Source organism: Dasypus novemcinctus, chromosome 4 (genome assembly GCF_030445035.2).
Source record: "Dasypus novemcinctus isolate mDasNov1 chromosome 4, mDasNov1.1.hap2, whole genome shotgun sequence".
NCBI lineage: Eukaryota > Metazoa > Chordata > Mammalia > Cingulata > Dasypodidae > Dasypus > Dasypus novemcinctus.
In genome coordinates, this window is record NC_080676.1 from 59,903,919 (window position 1) to 59,927,192 (window position 23,274).

Here is a 23,274-nt window from a genome sequence, read left to right on the forward strand (position 1 = left end):
GCACAAGGCATGGCATTCTACTATCAGTGAGTGGTATCAGATGAGAACAGGAAAGCTTCATAGTTTTTCCTAATAATGTGCTTTCCCTTCAGATAGCTGTGCCTAAAGAAAACTAACCTGAGATACTAAAATTTCAGCACATACCACATAAGAAGGTCCTTAATACATACCAGTTGAATAGAACTCTTCTCTTTGCCATGTCAGTTCCTAACTGTAAACTTTGTGGCACAGGTAGAGTGTGAATCTGAAAAACTTTGGTCACTCAAATGATTTTGAGAGAACCACTAAAATCCTTTTCTTTATCCAACTGTGGCAGCACAGTTGAAACACAGTAAACAGATTGACATTTTTACTGTGTTTTCTTCTTCCATTTCTCTTTTTCTGATAGTTGAAGTGTCCATCAATGTAGGTTTTCTTTCCTTGCCCTTCATTACAGTTTCTGCCAGCATCCCTGTCAGCAAAGGATTGTAAAACAAAAATAACAACTTGCTGGCTCTGTTGACTAAGAACAGATTTTAGCTTCAAAGCAATGTGCCAAAAATGGGTCTCTCTTCTGTGCCTTTAGAATCCTCTGAGACCTTTTCAAAGGAAAAAAGAGCAAAAACAAAATATGTTGTCTGAAGAGCCCTGTAGCATACTGTACATGGAAATCTCTTTGCTGTGTCAAGACAGCAAGGGAGCCAAGACCGAGGTGATGCATGTTGCTACTCAGAATGGAAGAGGTTAGTCTCACTCAGTAAATACATGAGAAAATTGGAATCAAAGGAATTTTTTTTTTTTTTTTTTTTTGCTTAAGGTCTCAAATGCTAGCCATGGGACTCACTTCTAGAGTAGTGGCTTAAACATGTGCTTTGGATTCAGCCAGATTTGATTCAAAGACAGATTCTTCTGCTGATTTATCTGAATGACTTTGAATAAGTTTCCTCCTGTTATATGGTGATGCTATCTCTCCAAGTTGTCCTAAGGATAAAATGAGATATACTGTGTTTAAATGCCTAGCACTGCACTTGACACAAAGTTAGTACTGAACTGTTATTGATCAGAGTATTAAAACACAGGTCTCCCAATTCCTCATCGCATGTCCTGTCACTTCATCATGCTACTTATATATTAACATTCATTCAGCAATTATTTCTTGATACTAGATACAAAGGTGGAAATACAAAGGTGAAAAACACAATCCTTATTCTCAAAGATCTCAGCATTTAGTGACAAAGGTAGACAGGTAAACCGACAGTTAATTACCATACAGCTTGATACATACCATGAGTGGTACACAGAGGAGAGGCCCTGTTTTGAAGTGACATGGCTGATTTAGTATAACTCTTAGGTTCCTTATGGTAAAATACCCAGTGAAGAAGTTTGTGAAATGGTGAGCTGTTCTCCTGCAACCTTGTTACCAAGTTATAATGAAAGTAAATTCTGCCATACATGCAGACATTTATTAAATCATTATTCATTTGAAAATAGGTTCACACAACCTGTTTTGCACACTAGATAATGTCCCAGCTCTGTCAGCTTAGGTGTCTGGCCATTGTATGAGATATGGCAACATTACAGAAGTGAGATTCAGTTACTCTTGTCATCAGCATCAGGCAAAGAGAAATCTTTTTGTTTGTTTGTTTTGTCTTTTTTATAAGGTAGATAGATTGCAAAAAGTGTTACATTAAAAAATATAAGAGGTTCCCGTATACCCCATACTCCACCCCACCCACTCCTCCCACGTCAACACCTCTTCCATCACTGTGGCACATTCATTGCATTTGGTGAATACATTTTGGAGCACTGCTGAACTGCATGGATTATAGTTTACATTGTAGTTTACACTTTCCCCCAGTACATTCAGTGGGTTTTGGCAGGATATGTAATGTCCAGATCTGCCCCTGCAGTATCAATTAGGACAACTCCAAGTCCCGAAAATGCCCCCATATCTCATCTTGCCCGTGACTGTGCTCAGGTAGTCTCAGGTAGCATTCCTAAGGCATCAAGTATTACAGACCTCATTCAACATTTATTCCCTGTCCATGCATTAAGATTAATTTAGAGATAGGACTATCTTTAAAATACTTTATCTAATTTATATATCTTGAATATCTTTTGTTTTATCAATGGGAGGCCATGTCTAATATTCACCATACTGATTAACAAGCCATTGATTTCACTGATTAAATTTTTTTCTGGTATTTCTTGAGCTATTGAGGAAAGGCTCAGGTGTTGGTCAATATATAAATAGCTAACAATCTGGGAGTTCATGCTAGCTGGCCACCCCTGAAATACAGATTCTTGATTAGGGCCACAGACCAATTAGCACATACTTAATATCACACTGGTTAAGCTTTCTATAATTACTTTGAAATGCACATTATAACAGATGTAACTACGAGATCTGGAAACCTTCTCAGAGAGGTAAAACTTGATCTAGCCTTGAAAAACAAGAGAAGGACATAAGTGAGTATAGCACATTGCAGGAAACGCAGGTGACTGTACGTCTTAAATCTGGGAACATGTGGAAGTTTGGTGAGACACGGAGATCCAGATCATAAAGATCCCCTGTCTGTGATGTTTGCTTTTTATCTTGAGGATAAGGGTCATCTTCTAAGGTGAATTAGAGGCAGAAAGACCAGTTAGTAAACTAAGATTATTACCCAGGAAAGAAAGGTAGGTCTCAAATCTAGGCTGTGGTAATGGAATTAGGAGATGAGATGGATTCAGGTCTTAGCTGTTTCCCCCTTAGAAGAGCCTTCCTGGCACTGTAAGTCTGAGTTAGGTATCATTCCTTTGAGCTCCCACAGCACCCTGAACTAGCCCCTTCCAACATACTGATCTGGCTGTGCTGAAGTTGCCTCCTTACTTATATGTATCCCCCAGTAGACTATATGCCTCACAAGGGCAGGACCCACATTGGTCTTATTTACTGTTGTATCCCACGGGTAGAGCACAGGCACTCAGTAGTAGTTAAATGCATGAGAGATACATGAAAATAGGGGTCTTGATGGTGGTTTATGAGAGGTGAGGGGGAAAAGAAGTTCTGTCCTGGATAATCAGGAAGAACTAATGAAACATCATTGCTGGCCCAGGCTTGTATTCCCCGGCATGGTCAGTTCCTTACTGTTTGTGCTTTATTAGCAATACTCTGAGTGAGAGTTATGTGAAGATCACTGTGAGACTTAACCTGTTACTTCTGTAATTAGTTATGTATTTTTGTGTTATACGTTTGTGTGTACATATACATGTACACATACTTAAATATTCTGGTTTTCATTCTTGAGCTCCAGTCTCTTTTCCCCAGTTGGACTGGCAGATGGAAGAACCACAGTTGTCTACACAGAGTGACTGCCAAAGTAACATGTTTAGGAAACACTAAGGAACAGTAGTGTTCTTGGTTTGGGCCAAGGATTCTCTGTTGACCAATAACTGAAGAACATGTTTGGACTTTGCTGTCAAGCCTGGTCCTGCCAAGAGCTGGATTCAAGTGCTGAGGAAACAGGAGCCATATTCTGTAAGGCCTTGCTAACTTCTTAGAACAGGTGTCTCACACAGGAGTCAGTCTTTGGGGAGTCACTCTTCCACTCTGCTGGCATGAGTCAGATTCTGTGTGGACTTCAGATTCCATGAGCACACATATATAAAATCTTCCACAACACAAGCATTTTGTGTTTTAGGTATTGTTTGTAAAACTAGTTTTATGGGATATAAAATGTCTTCTTAATGGGCTACAACTGATAACTTCAATAATGAAGTGGGAAAATGCACGTGCTTTTCTAGGACCTTTTTCATTGTTTGGTTATGGATGACTAGAAATTTTTAAATTATGAAGCATTACCTTCAGATAAAAATTGACATAAAAGCCCAATGCAATTAACTCCCCAGAATAGATCCAAATTGGAGGTGTTGAGGTTTGAGGTGGATTAAAGGAGTTCAGAGAATTAGTGGAAGGCAGAGTTAAAAAAAAAAACCACTTAGTTATAAGGCATCTCTCCCAGACTACTAAAGAAACACCAACCAGGAATTTTTGTAGTGAAGTTGGGACTGTTACATGAATGAGAACCAGATGAATCATTTTTGTGTTATATCTGGATCACAAAAGCATGGTTACATTCTCTGAGCCCTCCCTTGTTTTTACCAGCTTTCTCTGCCTGTGTGTTTGTAGAAGCCTGAGGAGCCAGGTGTTCTGACTGAATACTATACGCAGGCTGGTGTAACCCACTGGAAGAGTCCAAAATTGATGTTGTCCTCAGAGTAATTTATTCTAGTTAGTGCCAAGGCCCTGAGAATGAGATAATGGGAAGCCTTTCTAATAGTTCCTTGATCCCATTCAATAAATATTCAACAAACCTCTGTTGAAACAAAAGTCTGTGAAATATAGTTCTTGCTTTCATCACATTTACCAAGTTAGTGGTAAATTGAACTGGTGGATTTAAGAGCCAAGCCTCCCAGAAACTGGTCATCGTTTTCTCAAGTATTCAAGTATAAGAATTTGGAACTGATTTTTTTGTTCCAAGTGTTCTAGTGAGGTAAGATTTTTCTAGCCTTGCAACTCATGTCAGGAATGTAGACAACTATACTTAACTCATGATTTTTGTTGAATTGCAGGGGTGTTTTGTTTTTTTTTTAGGGAAAAGCCTCACAAAGCCTTCCTTATTCTAGATTTTGTTTCTGCAAATAGAACCATTAACACATTAAGTTTTTTAGCAGCCGTTTTGTACAGTTGACTCACATTGAACATGTTTATATCTGACTTTAGATTATTTTTCAAAACATGCTACCGATCCCATCTAACGTAAATGCTGTTAGTTTTCAGACAAAGTACAGGGCTTTGCTTTTATTGTTTCAATTTATGACCTTTGGGAATCATAGTTTTTCATTCCTTGGATGGGTCTCTTTTATCTTTACCCTTGTAGTTGGTGTTTGTATAGAACAAAGCCAGGGATAGAGCCCTGTAGTTCTTCATCAGAGATCTAATTAGTCCCATACTATGGCAGTTATTTTCCTTCTTGATTTTTCTTCTTAATATGACTCCTCTTCATGAATAGCCGCCATAAATTTTTTCCACTGTGTAGCGTCAGATCATATGATCTCTCATTATGGGACTGTGTATGAGGCTGTCTTGGAACCAGGGGTTGTTCTCTATGCCATTCTGCACCCTCTGTATATGGAAACAAACTCTCTTACCAAAACAATTAATGCCGTCGTGTCTACCGTCTTCTTATGATTTGGGGCTCAACCACAATTGAAAATGTTGATGGAGTTACAGATAGGCCTTTAACCTCCAACAGTGTTTCTTTTTTTTTTTAAAGATTTGCTTTATATTTATTTCTTTCCCCATCCCACACCCCCCCACCATTGTCTGCTCTCTGTGTCCATTTGCTGTATGTTCTGTGTCCACATGCATTCTCATTAGCTGGCAACGGGAATCTGTATCTCTTTTTGTTGCATCATCTTTGTTGCATCAGCTCTCCGTGTGTGTGGTGCCACTCCAGGGCACGGTGCACTTTTTTCGCCTGGGGCGGCTCTCCTTACAGGGTGCACTCCTTGCATGTGGGGCTCCCCTACACGGGGTACACCCCAGCGTGGCACAGCACTCCTTGCATGCATCAGCACTGTGCGTGGGCCAGCTCATCACACAAGTCAGGAGGCCCTGGGTTTGAACCCTGGACCTCCCATGTGGTAGGTGGATGCCCTATCCGTTGGGCCAAATCTGCTTCTATCAGTGTTTCTTGATAAAGCGTTTAGGCATTTGTCATATATATAGTAGGGATCTTTTTTCTCTTCAGTATGTGTGACAGAACAACTAACAGCCTATTTTATTCATTAGCACAATGCAGTGGGCCATTATTAATTGCACTGTGCTGGATTATCACCTATTTGTGGTCCAAACAGAGCTTTACAAAGTTTCTCCTTCTCTAATGTGTGTTCTTGGGTAACTGATAAGGTATTACTGCAGAGCATAGCCTTCTGTCTGGATTGCTATTCCAAACCAGGTAATGTGTCACCCCTGAAAGCCCAAACTCAGAACATAGGATAGGGTATGTCTGTAAGCAATGAGAAATCTCCCTTGATTAAAGCAGAAGGAAAGGAAAAAAAGATGAAGTTGAAATGTGACCTGATGCTTAATTCAGTCACTGCCTTGGGACTTTTGTGGGCTTTGTTGTTTTCTAGAAAGAATCTAGGGGTATTCTAGTTATGATTTACACTGATTCTTCTATTATGGCATGAGTACGTTTTAGCTCCCTGGTTTTTTGTAGTGAAATGTCTACCAAATGAGAGATATTATTCCAGTATAGCATATCCTTAAAGGAAAGATGCCACTCTGTATGATTAAATCACTTACCTTTTTCATTTATTCACTGAGTCAGTTAAGGTTACCTTTTGTAGTACTAAATTGAGGCATTAATATATGTCTGGCACTTCACAGCAGTGTATAAAAGAAAATGAAATCATACAGATAAGGAATTTGGAAGGAAGAAATTCTGTAATTTAATGACCTCTCTCTGTGTTTCACCTTTAGCTCTGAGAGGAATTCTTCAACAATGCCAACTGTCTCTTTCTCCAGACTTTCCATTTACTTCAGTAGAGCCATCTTTCTCACATCAATTCATACCTCTAGCATTCCAAGTCTCCTCGCTGATCCCTCCGCCTCTGTCTTCTGGAGCGCTGGTCCATCCACCACCTCTTCTAGTGCTTTCAAAATTCCATTGGCTCCCTGTGGCTAACCAGTTAGAAACTAGTTTTAGGTAGACACTCAAGACTTTGTGTCACACCAGCCCATATTTCATTCTTCATTTGCTCTTTCTTTTCTTCTACTGTAACCAAAGAAAAGTTCTCCCTGCTTCCTGAACATACCCAATTCCCATGTCCATATATTTGCTCTTCCCTCCTTTTCCTAATGTGATATGGCCTTCCCTCTCTCCCTCCCAGTTGCCTTGTTTTTAGCATCTAATTCAAGTTCTGCTTCATTCATCCAATAAATATTTACTGAGCACCTACCATGTGCCACCGCGGATCTAAGTGGTAGGGATCCTCTAGGGACCAAAGCAAAGCCTCTGCCTTCAGAGCTCACAGTCAGGTGGGAAAGGATATATAATAAACAAATAAAGGTATGGTGTATTTGGTTTTGATAAGGTTAGGGGGACTATTAAAGCACAAGAGGCTACTGTTTGATACAGGATACTCATGGAAGGTTGAGAGGTAACGGTTTCTACTTGAAAAAAGTGAAGGTGCTATCCATATGAACAAACAGTGAATGAGCATTCCAGACAGAAGGCACAGTGAGCACAGAGGGCTTGAAGCAGAACACGTGGTGTGTTCTCGGCATAAGAGGAGGCCACTCTGACTCAAGCAAGCAGCTTGGCAGGTGTGATGGTGATCACTGCTGGAGGTTTTCTTCTTCCTTGTTTGCTATTTCTGAGAAAATAAAAGCAAATGGACCCAACTGAGAGTATGGAGGGGAAGAGAAGTGTTGGAAGTTTGAGGAAAGAAGTGCAGGTATGAAATAATCCTGTAGGACAGTGGCAGAGAGAATGGAGTATTGGAGGGTCTACTTAAAGTTTATAGTCATGAATTTAGACTTCTTTGAACTACCACCTCTTCCTTGGAATTCTTGTAGCAGTTATTACCCATACTTCTCTTGGCATACGTGACCTTCTATTGTTAACTATATTTTGGTACCTGGCCTAGCTTTCTGATTATTTGTTTTAATGTGTTATACCCCACCTGCTTCCTCACCTGCCTGAAGGCAACTTTCAAATATGCACAGAACAGAAAAGGATAAAATGAATAAATAATTGAAGGTGGCATAAAAATGAAAATGTGCTTGAGTGGAATTCAGTAATAGCTTACAAGCATTTGGGGAGGAGGAATCTTGAATAAAATTTTTTTTAAAAAATAAATCTCCACTGTTTAAAACAGGACATTTTATTGAAATTGGTTAGCAATTTAAGACTTTTACTGTAGTAATTACAGTGAAGATCATATTTGCATTACCTCAATTTTTTGTTTGAGAAATTTCATCTTGATTCCCAGAAAAAAATGTGGTTTTAAATGTATTCAGTTTATAATTCTTTGCATTTTACACTAGCATGTCAGAAATATTTGTTAATGTCTTTAGTTTTGCTGTGAAACTTGCTCAGAATTGCCTGCCAAGACCCCTGCACTTTGAGTAAAGGCTTGGCATGCTCTCTTTTAGACACTGTTGTACTGGATGTACTGGATGGGTATTGCAGGATCAAGGACCTTCTGCGCCACAGTGCAAGTTCATTCCTTGAAGGGATCTATAAAGACTTTCCCCTTGAGAAGGTTTTATTGGTGTCACCCTTATAAAAAGTCCATGATGATTACAGTGCACAATTTTTTATTTCAGCGCTTTAGAAATGTTTTTCCGCTGTCTTCTAATAAGTAGTCAGTGGAAATTCTTATCATTGTTCCCCTATGTCATGTGTTGCCCTACTCTCCCATCTTTCCAGAGAAGGAGAAATACTCATTCCCTCAGCTGCTGGGAATTCAGTTCCTCTCTAGGAATTGTCCTCAGCTGAAGAGATGTCTCACTAATAGTTACAGCCTCTTCCTGAGAACAGCCTGCATCCAGTGTCTGTCCGTGCAGGATTATTAAGGCCAAGATACCTTATCTCAATGTAGGACAACTCTTCAAGGCTGACTCAGTTTGAGCACTCTCCTTGGGATCACCTGAAGGCTTTGTTGTGATTGCATCACAGTTTCATTTCTCCTCTGCCCAATCCTGGTTACTTTACTTCTCCACAAGTTTTGATTCCAAGTACCACCCCTACACTTGCCCAATAAACTTGTTGTACACAGATCTCTATCTCTGGGTCTTTTTCTGAGGAAACCTAACTGGTAATACCTGGTCTGTATTGTGTCTTTTTTCTCTCTGGCTGCTTTCACAAGTTTCTCTTTATGTTTGGTTTTCAGTAATTTGACTATGACATGCCTAGATATTGTTTTCTTTGTTTTTATTTTCTTTGAGGTTCACTAACTTCTTGAATCTATAGGTTTTTAGTTTTTTACCAAATCTGGAGAACTTTTGGCCTTTATTTCTTCAAATATTTTTTCTGCCCCAATCCGTCTGGGCTTCCAATGTTACATATGTTAACAATCTGATATTGCTCCACTGGTCACTGAGGCCTTCTTCAATATTTTTACCTTTTTTTCCCTCTATACTTCAATTTGGATAGTATCAATTGCCCTGTCTTCAAATTCACTGATCTTTTCTTCTGCAGTATCAAATCTGCTGTAAGAATCATCCAGTGAATTCTTCATATCAGATAATTATATTTTCAGTTCTATAATTTTGCACTTGGTTCTTTTTGTTTTCCTTCTACTTAAGGCTTAATTTTGGTCTTTTATCCCTAGGTTCTTAAGGTGGAAACTTATGCCATTGAAGTCAGATCTTTCTTATCTAATGTAAGAATTTTAAGCTATCCATTTCCTTCTAAGCACTGCTTTAGCAGCGTCCCACAACTTTTGATGTTGTACTTTCATTGCCATTCACTTTGAATATTTTCTAATTTCCCTTGTGATTTCCTTTTTCACCTATTGGTTATTTAGAAGTGTATTATTTTAATTTCCAAATATTTGTGGCTTCTCTAGATAACATTATTATGAATTTTTATTTTTATTTTTATTTTTATTTTTATTTTTTGTTTTCATGGCTTTGGCCCTTTTTTTTTTTTATTGACTTTGTAATAATATTACATTAAAAATATATATGTGAGGTCCCATTCAACCCCACCCCCCTATTATGAATTTTTAAGAGAATAACCTATAAGATAACAATCTTTGGAAAATCATTGAGACATTTTTATGACCAGGCATATGGTCTATCTTAAGTGGACATAATATATGCACTTGGAAAAAATGTGTAATCTGCAGTTATTGGGTATAGTTCCTATAAAATTCAATTAAGTTATTGAACAACAATAGTTGTTAGTGTTAATCAGATCTTCTGTATGCTTATTGAATTTTTTGTCAAGTTATCCTGTCAGTTACTGAGAGATATTAACAGTCTCCAACTATAATTGCAGATTTACCTCTTTCCTTCTTCAGTTATATCATTCCTTTACATATTTTGATGCTCTGCCATTAGGCACAGATATTTTATTATTGATGTATTAACATTTATCATTATTAAATGTCCCTCTTAATCTCTAGTAATACTCCTTGTATTGAAGTCTATTATCAGATATTCATATAGCCATTTAAGCTTTCTTATGATTAGTATTTTCATTATATATCTTTTCCATCCTCTAGCTTTCAACCTATTTATTTAAAGTGCAGCTCTTAAAAATAGCCTGTAATTGGGTTTTGCTCTTTTAATCCAGTATGACAATCATTTTCTTTTAAATGGAGTATTTAGTCCATTTAGATTTAATTGAATAATTGGATTTAGGTCTTCCATATTACTAAATTTTTAATTGGGTTTATCTGTATTTTCCTCCTTTGTTCCTCCTGCCTTCTTTTGCATTAACTGAGTCTTTTTAGTATTTATTTTGATTCTTATGCTTTTTTAGCTACATCTCTTTGCTTTCTTTTTTTTAGGGTAGCTCTAGAGATTACAGAATGCACCTTTACCTTATCAAAATCCACTTAGAGTTAATATTTCACTACTTCACATAAAATAAAAGAAACTTGTAGTACTATAGGTTCATTTACTATCCTCCCCTCATAGTTACCATTTCTCTACTGGGTTTCCCCATCTTTTTATTTCTTAGATTCATCCTTTCCTTTAAATCCTTAAAAATATTTTTAAAATAAATGTTTTAAATTCCTTGTCTGTCCAACATCTCTGTCATCTCTAAGTTTGTTTCTTTTGACATTTTTCCCCTAGTTATGACTTACATTTGGGCAGTATGCTGGATATTGGGAATGTTGTTGAGAGTCTGAATTTGAGCTTTTCTCAGGAAGATCTGAAGTATCCCTGCTCCTAATACGTGAATTTTGAAGAGGGGGGAGTCCTCATTGGATAGCCACCGTTCTTATCAAGGTCCTTCCACTTTGGCTGGTTAGTATTCCCATGTCTCCAGCACTTTGCAATCTCCAGAATTTCCATTTAGCTTACAGCTTCCCAGGAACTATTCTTTGCTATGCTTCTGGAGTCTTGCCCTGCATATATGGAGCTGATTATTAAGCCAAAATTTTAAGGGAACCCCTATATAGAACCCCTATATAGATTCCTAGAGTTCCTTCTCAACTCAGCTCCTTCCTCCTCAGTGTCCTGCCCTTCAATTTCTAACCAGTCACAGCCCCAAACTCTTGTCTGTAACTCCCCAGTTCAGCAAGACTGCTGTGCTCTGCTTGGGCTCTCCTTTCCTGGGCCACAGTCCAGAAAATGCCTATAGGAAAACTTCCAGGGTAATTGTGGGACTCACTGTGTATGTTTTCCTTCTCTCAAGGATCACAGCCCTGCTCAGCCTTTTATCCAAAGCTTGAAAACATTTTCTACATATATTTTTTCCAATTTTATATTTTCTTATGATGAAAGAGCTAGTCTAGTACCATTACTTCATAAAGACATGGTTTGGAATTCTCCAATTTTTTCATTTTGTTTTGCTTTGCTTTTAGATATAACAAAAAATGTCTTAATAATTTCATTCCATTTCCATCTTCTCATTTTACTTCCTACTCTCTACTTTCCAGTAACCAGGTCTTACAAAGGAAAATAGTCCAAAGGGTTTTCTGTCTTGCCAATAGCAAAATCCTGTTTAAGATAACTGAAGTACAACTAAAATGCATCAGTACAGTTTTTCCTTTGGTTTATAATTATTTTGCTAATTTTAGGGTTAAACCTGCTGTTCCAGTTGATTTTATATTCCTCTTATTCTCAGATAATCATTTTTAGGTCTGACTAGTTAAGATGGACAGGGATACTGGGGCTGAAAATGTTTTACCAGTCATGTTTCTGGTAGAAAACTCATTAAGGACCCTGCCCTTTAGAGAAGCACCTTGTCATAATTGCTACTCTCTAGCAGCATCAATCAGGATAGCTGTTTGACTTTCTTACTAAGTAAGCAGCAATCAGTTAATTATCAAAGGGTGGCAAACCTTAATTACATGTGTGAAATGAATGCTTTCCCTGTTTTGATTTTTTTTTTTTAATAAGAAAAACACTTGAGCAATGATAAGACAGAGAAGATGGTTTTTACTAACAATAGAAAAATGCCACCCTACTCAGAAGCTTTCTTGGTAATTCTGCTTCCCATAAAAATAAATCTTTCTGGATTTTTTTTTTATCTTCCTTTCCTGACCAAAAGAAAAATCAACAATGAAATGATCACAATATTTCATATAGAAAGAATCCAAGTTTGCCTACGAGAGTGCCCTCAGGATGGAAAGGGATTGGGGGTCCCAGCCTCATTGTCTTCCATCTCATCTCCCAGCACCATATTTTTCATTTATATTTCTAATGATCTCATTCTATATCCTGACATCTCTGAACAGTGCTGACTCTGGAAAATGTCTCTGTACATTGGGAGTAGTGACATCCATCAGTTTTGTTTTTTTTTAATCTGGCAGTTTGAGCTTTCCCTTCCCTTGAGGCAGTTGCAGTAAAATGACCAACCCTTTCTAATAAATCTGATCCCTGTCAGTCTAATAAGTAGGTTTTAATAGATTTGACTAAGGAGCTACATTAGTTGTCTAAAAATTCAAACTACATTCCACAGTTCAATTTTTTTAAAAATCCATTATTTTATGCATAAATAGATCATTGACCTTTTTTTTTTAAGATTTATTTTTTATTTCTCTCCCCTTCCCCGCCCACCCCCCAGTTGTCAGCTTTTTGTGTCCATTCGCTGTGTGTTCTTCTGTGTCCGCTTACATTCTTGTCAGCGGCACCCAGAACCTGTGTCTTGTTTTTTGTTGCATCATCTTCCTGTGTCAGCTCTCTGTGTGTGCAGCGCCATTCCTGGGCAGGCTGCACTTTTTTCACGCTGGGCAGCTCTCCTTATGGGGCGCACTCACACTCCTTGCGCGTGGGGCTCCCCTATGCAGGGGACACCCCTGCGTGACACGGCACTCCTTGCATGCATCAGCACTGTGCGTGGGGCCAGCTCATCACACAGGTCAGGAGGCCCTGGGTTTAAACCTTGGACCCCCCATGTGGTAGGCGGACACCCTATCTGTTGGACCAAATCCGCTTCCCAAGATCAATGACCTTTGCCACCACAAATTTTCCCAGTTGTTGCATTCGAAAGCAGGTTAGGCAATGGGTAGCCAGGTATGAGCGGATACAGTATATTAGCATCAGAGACTTTATATCAAATTGGGGATATTTCTTCTGGTGAGGGATCAAAATGAGTGGACAAACCAAACAAGAAAAAATACTTGTGTCCTCTTGTGTGGTGCTAACCTCATGGCTGGCCCCACAGAGGATCCTGGTAGGGTACTTAGACACATGCAGTATCAGCCTCCCAGCACACTGGGCAGCTCAAATTGTCCATGCGAAGCCCATAATACTTTATACATTTATAGCACTTGCAGCTGACAGCGGCTGACGCAGATGAGGGGAAGGAAGGAAGGAAGTGGTGGTAGGCATAGCAGCTCAGGTGGCTGCCACATTCCTGGGAGTTTCAGTGGAGGTTGGGTGGAACCCACGGGCTTGAGCAGGGGTAGGAGTCACCGGCCCAACCATGGCAGACAGTGACACACTGGACAACCAGCAGCTCAAGAATTTCTAGAGCAAAAGCCATGACTTGGAGACTATGAAAAGACAACTAAATGAAGTTGTACTTGAGTTAAGGAAGAATATAAGAGATAAACACCTCTTAAAGAGAAGGAATGTACTACATGAAGCTATCTTTGAAGACTGATATCAACAGTGATTGTAGAGTGCAAAATACCTCTCTGGAAACTATTTTTCAAAATGCTTCGAATGATAACCAAGGAATTCAACTAAGCACAATTCAAGCTGCTCAGAAACTTTTCTCCAGTGACAGAAATCCACCAATTAATGACTTAATAAAATCTGGACTATTGCCTATCTTAGTCCATTATCTTGAAAGACGGCCATCCTTCTTTACAGTTTGAAGCGGCATGGGCTTTGGCAAACATTGCATCTGGCACCTCGAGCAAACTCAAGCACTTCTGCAATTACTGTGCCACTTTTTCTGAGGTTTCTCCATTCATCCCATCAAAATGTCTGTGAGCAAGCAGTGTGGGCCCTGGGAAATATCATAGGTGATAGGTCCCAGTGTAGAGATTGTCATAAGTCTTGGAGTTATGAAACCTTTTGCCTTCCTTCGTAAGTCCATCATTTATTCCTATTCTATTCTATTCTTTTTTTCTTTCTTTTCTTTTTTTAGGTACCCGGGCCAGGGATTGAACCCGGGACCTCCCATGTAGGAAGCAGGCACTCACCCACTTCAGCCACATCTGCTCCCATTATCATATTCTTAAGAAATGTTACTTGGGTTATGGTCAACTTACATTGCCATAAAAACCCACCATCCCCAATAAAAACCGTTCAACAGATTCTTCTAGCCCTTTGTGTGTTAATTCATCACACAGATGTAAATATATTGGTAGAATATTGTCTGGGCCCTCTCTTACCTACTAATGCTGGCAATGAAGAGATACAAATGGCAGTAGACTCTGGCATAGTTCCTCATTTGGTTCCTCTACTCAGCCACCAGGAAGTTAAAGTTCATACAGCTACACTTCGAGCTATAGGCAGAATTGTTACTGGAACTGATGAACAAACACAAGTAGTTTTGAACTGTGATGCTCTTTACACTTCCCTGCACTTCTGACACATCCCAAGGAAAAACTAAAGAAACAGCGTGGTTTCTCTCTAACATCACTGCAGGAAATCAACAGATTGATGCCAACCTGGTACCAATGAAAAGACTCCTTTTGGATAAGGAGGATTCTGGCACTCAGAAAGAAGCTGCTTAGGCCATAAGTAACTTAACATTTAGTGGAAGGAAAGATCAAGTGGTCTACCTTTTTATCCCACCTTTTTGCAACTTGCTGACTATAAAAGATGCGCAAGTTATGCAAGTAGTACTCGGTGGACTAAATAAAATATTTAAAATGGCTGAAGACGAAGCAGAAACCACAGCCAATCTTACAGAAGAATGTGGAGGACTGGAGAAAATTGAACTTCAAAAAAATGAAAATAAAGACATCTACAGGGAAACGGACTTTGGCCCAGCGGTTAGGGCGTCCGTCTACCATATGGGAGGTCCGCGGTTCAAACCCTGGGCCTCCTTGACCCGTGTGGAGCTGGCCATGCGCAGTGCTGATGCGCGCAAGGAGTGCCGTGCCACGCAAGGGTGTCCCCCGCGTGGGGGAGCCCCACGCACAAGGAGTGCGCCCTTGAGGAAAACTGCCCAGCGTGAAAAAAGAAAGTGCAGCCTGCCCAGGAATGGTGCCGCCCACACTTCCCGTGCCGCTGACGACAACAGAAGCAGACAAAGAAACAAGAAGCAGCAAATAGACACCAAGAACAGACAACCAGGGGAGGGGGGAAATTAAATAAATAAATAAATCTTTAAAAAAAAAAAAGAAAAAGACATCTACAAATTGGCCTATGAAATCACTGATCAGTTCTCTTCACATGGTATTCATGAAGATCCTAGCATTGTTTCAGAGGCAATACATGGTGGAACATTTGGTTTCATCTGCCAGTGTACCAACAGAAGGGTTCCATTTTACATTATAGCACCTGATATTTGTCACAAACATGGCATGGTAAGCCCTAGTGTTCTCACGAACTATATTTTAACATGTCTGAACCCTAGTTTTCTCACATGTAAAATAGAGACAGTAAATTCTGCCTCATTGGATTAATGTACAGACATAAGGCCACCTACTAATAGATGCATAGGAAAGGTTTGTTCTCTCCATTTCCCTTCCTTTCCCTCACAAGAGCCTTGTGAGGTAGGCTATGTAGATTTTTTCTCCATTTTATAGATGAGCTAACTGACAGGAATGTCATGTAACTAATTGGTGTCATTAGTGGCAGAGCCAAGACCAGAGGTTTTTTTCTGTGATGGCAGAAAGCATTCATGCATACCTAGTGTGTGCACAAAACTCTCTTCACATTGTATGTGTTGACTTTCACTACAGAACTCAGTTCCTAACATAGTTGGCTCTCACTGGGCTTCTTAGCTGTGGCAGTCTGAGATTATTTTATGAATCCCAAAAAGAGAAAGATTATGTTTGCAAGCCAATCTCCTCCTCTGGATGTGATACCCTTTGATTGCATTAAATTCATCTGAGGGCATTTGATTAGATTACCTGATAAGATTGATTTAGGGCTTTAGATTGGACTATGTCAGTGAGGCATGACTCAGGTTGAGTCTCCGCCCTCTTGCTAAGGCTGATATAAAAGGACTCACATAGACAGAGAAAAAGAGAGCCAGTGTATTTGATTCTGCAATGTGAGAGAGAAGCTTGCTTAAGCACGAAGCCCTCAAAAGGCTGGACCCGTGAAGTAGCTCAAGAGGAGACAGCCTTACTATATGCCCTGATAGCTTACAGCTGAACTTGAGAAGAGCTTGGCACAGCCAGTATAGGAGACCCAGAGTGAAACCATCCATGTGCCTGGTTGCTCAAAGCTGAGCTCCAAGAGATGGTAGATTCTAGAGGGGAAGGCAGTGACTTCCGCAGAGGCTGGCGGCCATCTTGCTTCACCACATCGCAGCAACACCAGCATCAACAGTAGCTGACTTTGTGAGGAAGCACCTCTTATGGTGTCTCGAGTTGGACTTTTCAGCCTTGGAACTGTGAGCATTTACCCCAAATAAATATCCTTTATAAAAGCCAACACATTTCTGGTACTTTGCATTGGCAGCCCTTTGGTAAACTAAAACATTAGCCCAGACTTCAAAAAATGCAGTTTAAACAAGATACTGATGTCTGCAGTTCATTTTCATCAGCTGCTCTCTCTTCCCTGGCTTTTTGTTGATACTTCATAGGCTATATAGGATGAGCTTTGAAGTTAAATAAAGCAGAATTGTGAAGGATCCCCAGGAGGAGGTCAGAGGCCATCAGGGTCTCAGGCATATAGACCCCGGGATCCTTATCTACTCCTGACACACGCTTTGGTTCCCGTAGGAGTGACTTTCTGGCAGACACGTTCCAGACATACTGGAGAGCACAGCAGGTGGAAGAAGTTCCGGAGCCTGACTGCCCAAGTTCAGATCTGGGCTCCACCACCAACCAGAGTGACCTTTGGCATGCCACTTAACCCCCAGTCCGCAGTTTCTTCCATTGTAAAATAAGGACTATAGAAGTACCTCCCTCATAGGGTAATGATGATGATTGAATGAGATGATTCATATAAAGTGCTTGCAACAGCGACTGGCACTGAGTAATCATGCGCTGAATAAATGTTAGCTGCTGCTGTTGTCCGTATCCTCTCTGTTCATATCTTAGAAGACTAACTCCAGCATTGCCCCTTCCTGCTGTAGAAAGTTCACTGTGCTGTTGCTTTTTAGTTGTGATATTGGAGATCTTGTTTTTTTAAGGGTATTTCTCAGTCTTTCATAGATCTCCACCTCCAACCTCAGGCACTCACCCTCAGAACTGGCCATTCTAGAGTTATAATTACAACTCTAAAGGAAATCTCCCTAAGAAAGTTCTGCCAGATTTTCCCCTGTGCTCTCCAGTTGGTTTAGCAGTTTGTCTGCCTGTTTTATTGTTTTATTACCTAATTGATCACTGGTTGTGACCTGTCAAAGAGTTTTGAGGCATTAGAAAAGGAGCATGTGTGAGAGCAGGAAGATGATTGGGGAAAAAAGTGTTTAAGACTTTTGATTTTAGGATGTAATTTATTGCAGAGAATAACTAAGGAATGGACACACAGAACTCAGTCTTCTGTGACTGCCTATGTCTTCATATATGACTTGGATGGCCCTGTATCCAGAATTCCCAGTATTTTTATTACACCTATTATTATGAACCTGGCCTTCAAGGTAGCACTGGATCGTGGTTGTTTTCCTATACCAAAGCTTGAGACACTGGTTAAGAATCTGTGGATCCTGAAAGCCCTGATTTTTGTTTTCTTCCTTCCAGCGGATGCAATTACAGCTCTCACTTCCACCACATCTGTGAGTTACTGAGCTTTGAAATGTGCTGCTGCACTGTGTTAGCATGACGGCCCTCTCCCTGGAGCTCTTATAGATCATCAGGACCTCATTTTCCACCGGATTTACTTTAATGCCAAGTGTTACAAGGTCATTTCCAGGGCTGTCACCATTTCTTCCTCTAATGTTCAGCTACAGTTTAATTTTCAGCTCTTATCCCTGGACTTCATTATATGGGGAGAAATTTGCTCAGCAGATAGCATCAAATGTCTTTTTCCTTCTCTTCCAATTGCAAAATGTCTTCTAAAAATTTTGTGCTTGGGGGTTAGGTTGTCTAGGAATATTGGGAAGAGCACTTTAATTGATGGATTTGCCAGATTGAGAGTATGTTCATATTTTGTTGTTCCCACTTTATTTTGTTCATGACACTGATTTGGCAAATCAGTTTCTCTATACAGCATCCGTGGACTGAATCTATTATTTCTCTTCAAGGCTATCATGAGTCTTTGTGACAATGCCTTTCGTTGGTTGCCCTAGTTTGCTTCTGATTATGTAATAAAAGCCATGATTAGCTTCAGTCAACATTACTAACATTCATGCCCTAAATGCCTGTTGTCTCAGTGCCCACCTCTTCCCATGGGTGGAGCGTGGAGGAGGCGGCATTGCCCTTTGGTAAATTAGAACATAGACCCAGAGGAGCAGTGTGACCTGTGCAGGTTTTGTAGGGAGCTGGAGACAGGATTAGACTCCCCCCAGGAGTGTACGTAACACAGTCACAGCAATAACTGCCGATTATTGACCCTTAAATAAGTGTCAGGCTCTGTATTATCTCTAATCCTCACAGCAATTCTGTAGACTTCTATAGGTAAAAAAAAAAACTGAGACTAGAGTTGCCCAGAGTCACTCGGCAGAATCGGGATTGAGCCCCCGTCTGTCCAAAGCCATGCCATGTGCTCTTTTTTCTGCATCACAGAGGGTATGTGAAAACCCCAGTGAATAAGAAAGAGATAGAAACTCTGCTGAGCCACCTTTCCCATTCTTTCATCCATTTGCTCAGCAGATCGTTTTTCAGCAACTGCTCAGTGCCCGGTGCTAGGCTCTGGTGAGCAAGAAAGTCAGAGGCCCCTGTCATCAGGGATCTCTCAATTTCCTGAAACTTTCCCTCTAGCTTACCCTCATATCCCTTTTTGGCAACATCCACTGGTCTCTTCCATTACCAGGTTTTGCCAGTTCTTCTATGCACTGTGCCTTTAGCTTCCTTTCTTTCTATTTCTGCAGCCATATTAGGTCTAGGTGGGTCTATCCTGTCTGTCACGTAGATTGGCTCTGTGTGCCGTACCTGTAAGGGTATCATGTGCTCTTCTTTTTGGTTAATAATACTTAGTGAGAACTTTCATAGTCCTGGGCATTTACTACGTGTTCCATGTGTATTGCCTTGTGTAATCTCCTCACCACTTTATGTGGTGTAACTGTCATTATCCCCACATTACAGAAGAAGATGCCCCACTCAGAAAGAATCGGTAACCTGCCTAAGGTCGTACTGCTAGTGATTGGTAAAGCGGGGTTTGGGCTTAGGCAGAAGGGCTCCAAGGTGCTGGCTCTTCACCACCACACCACCATGTGTCGCGTGCATTTGGGAAGCAGGCCCCTGGCCTGCAGGCCACAGTCACCCTTAATCCAGGACCCTGCCCTAGGAAATGGTGGCAGTAACAACAGAAGGAGGGTCATGGCCACAAGCCCTACTCTTGGCTAAATGTACTGGTTAATGGACTTTCTAAAAGGTGGTTGGTACTTTTTCTTTTCCTGACATTTAAAAAAAATCATCTCCCCGAAAGTGAATTAAACGAAATGATATGGATATCTTTCCTGAGAATCAGGGCAGACATAGCAGCAATCACGAAGAATCTTTACAAAGCCCAAGTTCTTGGAAAATAGGAAGGCAAGGGCTGGTGCTTTCACCCTGGGCTTAGGAGAGCAGAGTTGCTGCCTGCTGGTAAGCCAGGATACAGAATTATTCAGCAAATGTTTGTTGAACATGTTCTGTGTGCTGAGCACTGAGAATAAAAGGATAAATAAGATACAGTTCTGATATTCAGCGTATTCACAGTCTAATATGGGAGACAGATAAACAGATAATTATACCACAGTGCACACAACAATACAGTTATGTACAGGCCATGTGGAAGCCTAGAAGAGAGAGACTGAGCTGAACAGATTGGAGAATTTAAAGAAGGCATTCTGGGGAGGGGGCCAGAGCTGAGACTTCCATGTCATTTTATGTCGAAGAGTGTGATTTGGACCCACAAATGCTGTACTTACAGGGACATTTTAATGGCTTTTTATAGATAATGTGGGAGCATATTTCACACAAGGATTACTCTGGCAAATATGCAACATATGGTTATTATACTTAAGTAAACTCTCAAGTTTTGCTTACCAGTATTGAGAAGGTACATCTTTTTCTGGGTTTTAATGTCCTGTAATCTGAAGACATTAAGCTCCTCTGGATTTACTCATCTGTGTACCCCAGTGCCTGATATAGTAAGGGCTCAGGAAATGTTCACTGAGCCATAGAACCAATTCATGAGGCATGTAGGGGATAAGAGATGAGCCAATTAAACACCAGAAGTCTGCATAGAAGGGTATAAACCAGTTAAATTTGCCTTCTGTGAACAAGCGGCCTTTCAAGGGGTCCTGCCCATCCTCTCGCTTCTGCCCCAGCCCCACTCTCCTAGCCCACAGAACCATGAAGACTGCAGAAAACTTCCTCTTAGTGATTATTAGGCATTCCTTGAATGCCTCCTTTTTAAAAACACTCTTTTTTATTTACGGTTTTTTTTTTAATTTCTCTCCTTCCCCTACCCCCCACCCCAGTTGTCTGCTCTCTGTGTCCATTCCCTGTGTGTTCTTCTGAAAAAACACTGTCTTATTCCAAGAAGGATTTTAGGGCAGGTAAGTATCTGTTAGGTTCTAGGCACTTCGACAGATAGCTCTCTCGTTTCTCCTCAAATGACTTCTCTTCAGACACTTTATACAGGGAGTTAGCATCAGGTGGTCCTAGGGCAACCCCTGCAGAGACTTCTGCTTGCCCAGGGCGATGGCTTATGTTATAAGAAAGAGCCTATGATCTTCAGTTACAGTTTTCCACACCCATGGGACAGCCACGTTTTTCTGTTTCTGAAAGATGTCCTCGTTGGAAATACCCCTTCTCTTGGTCTCTCCAAGGAGTTTAAAGGCGGAGGAGGAATGAGCTTGTGGCAAGCCCAGGGCTCAGTGCCACCCTATCACACTCATCTGGGTATATCGTGTTTGAAATTATGGGTTTGTGTGTGTGTGTGTGTCCATTCTTACCCAGCTGTTCCTCTAGGTTTTCTCCCAACAGGTCTGGAGCTTATGAGGTAAAGGCCTGGGTTATGACCCTTAATTGGTTCTGAACTTTTCATTCAATTTATACAACCCTTTTCACTTAGTAAAATAGCTGTAGGGCCTTGCAGTCCAGATCAGTGAGATTCAAGTTTTGGAACTTTTTTTTTTTTTAAGATACCAGGGGCCAGAGATTGAACCCAAGGCCTCCTGTGTGGGAAGGCGGTGCTCAACCATTGAGCCACATTGGCTCCCAAGTTGTTGTTTTTGTTGTTTTACTTGTTGTTTGCTTTTGTGTTTCTCTGGGAGGCATTAGGAACCGAACCCAGGACCTCTCATGTGGGAAGGAGGCACTCAACCACTTGAGCCACACGCGCTCCCTGATTGAAACGTTCTTATCTTATTAAACTTTCTTATTGTATCAAAGGATTACAGGATGCCTGCAGAAGAAGTCAGTGAATTTTGAAAATTGCATACCTAGTCAGGGTACCTTAGAACAGAGAAATGCTAATTGAATGGTTGATTTGGTACAGTTAAATCAGCCAAAATACCTATAACCTTAGAGTGAGTGCTCTATTACCATTAGAACTCAGTGAGAAATAGGGGCATCCTTAAGCAACCTTCACTGTTCTGAGAGCACAAATTAGAGCCTTGTTGTTCACTGCAGATGATGGACCAGCATTCTCAGCACTTCTTACGAGTGTCTTAGAAATGCAGAATCCCAGGCCCTGCCTCAGGCCTATTAATGAGAATCTATATTTTAAAAATATCTCTGAGTGATTCTTATGCACATTAAAGTTTGAGAGCACTAGATCAGAAAACATGGGTTGGACCATCATTTGAGACTTTTGAACTTTCTGCCTCATGGAGCAAACTCCCAGGGGCTAGAGCCATTTCTTTTGTACCTAAAATAAATTCATATTATCATGGAGTATTTCCTGGGGAGTTGAAAGCATGATTCTGTTTTTAATAGTAACATTTTCAACATATAATCTGGCATGATCTTCACTTACCAAAAAGGATTTGAGTTGACTTCCAAAACATATCCAATATCGTAAAATAAAGAGGAAATCTAGAATTTAAAAAACTGTGTGTCTGTGGGAAGTGATATAAAACCAGAGGTTATAATAGCACACACAGGTTTGCCATGCAGTCCTGTGCAGTTGCTAGTTCTGTATGGCAAACCATTTATCTCTGAGATCTCAGGTAATAGAAGCCAAAAAGAAGACCCAGTAAGTTATAAAACTACAGTGTTCAGGGGATTAACACAGTTTTTCTCAGTTCAAGGTGTGATGAAAATTTCTTTAGTGGGTCATCAGAAGTGGTCAGCACCATCTACATTTTCATAACAAATAGTATCTTTTGTGCAATTTTGTCTTTTCCTTGCCTTATCCCTCCCCTGCTCCCCAGCTTATGTCAGTAGTACTAAAATAGTCAGGAAAATCAGGTGGCAGGACCATATTTTCCAGGACTGGAAGTCGCCGTAGGTAATTAGAACCTTCCACTTTCTATTTTGGCTTAAGCTAGATTTGTATTATTTTTCTTTTTTTTTAAAGACTTATTTTTTATTTATTTCTCACCGCCTGCCCCATTGTCTGCTCTCTGTGTCCATTCACTTTGTGTTCTTCTGTGTCCGCTTGGATTTTTGTCAGTGGCACAGGGAATCTGTGTCCCTCTTTGTTGCGTCATCTTGCCGCATCAGCTCTCAGTGTGTGCGGCACCACTCCTGGGCAGGCTGAGCTTTCTTCACGCATGGCTGCTTTCCTTACAGGGCGCACTTCTGGTGCGTGGGCCTCCCCTACACAGGGGACACCCCTGCGTGGCAGGGCATTCTTTGTGCTCATCAGCACTGTGTGTGGACCAGCTCACC

The 23,274-nt window shown here is 40.5% G+C and overlaps 1 protein-coding gene and 1 pseudogene across 4 annotated transcripts in view; both read left to right on the forward strand.

Annotated features, from left to right (window-relative positions):
• VPS8 (VPS8 subunit of CORVET complex) overlaps positions 1-23,274 on the forward strand; it is a 294,602-nt gene that overhangs the window by 263,070 nt on the left and 8,258 nt on the right. Inside the window, exon 46 of one of the 4 annotated variants that reach the window (XM_058295487.2) lies at positions 566-722. The exons of the other annotated variants lie outside the window; for them this stretch is intronic. Within the exon in view, the coding sequence (XP_058151470.1) occupies positions 566-722 (157 nt within the window). The remainder of the gene's footprint in view (positions 1-565; positions 723-23,274) is intronic. 4 annotated transcript variants of the gene reach the window in all.
• Positions 12,955-15,788, forward strand: LOC105747630 (importin subunit alpha-3-like; annotated as a pseudogene).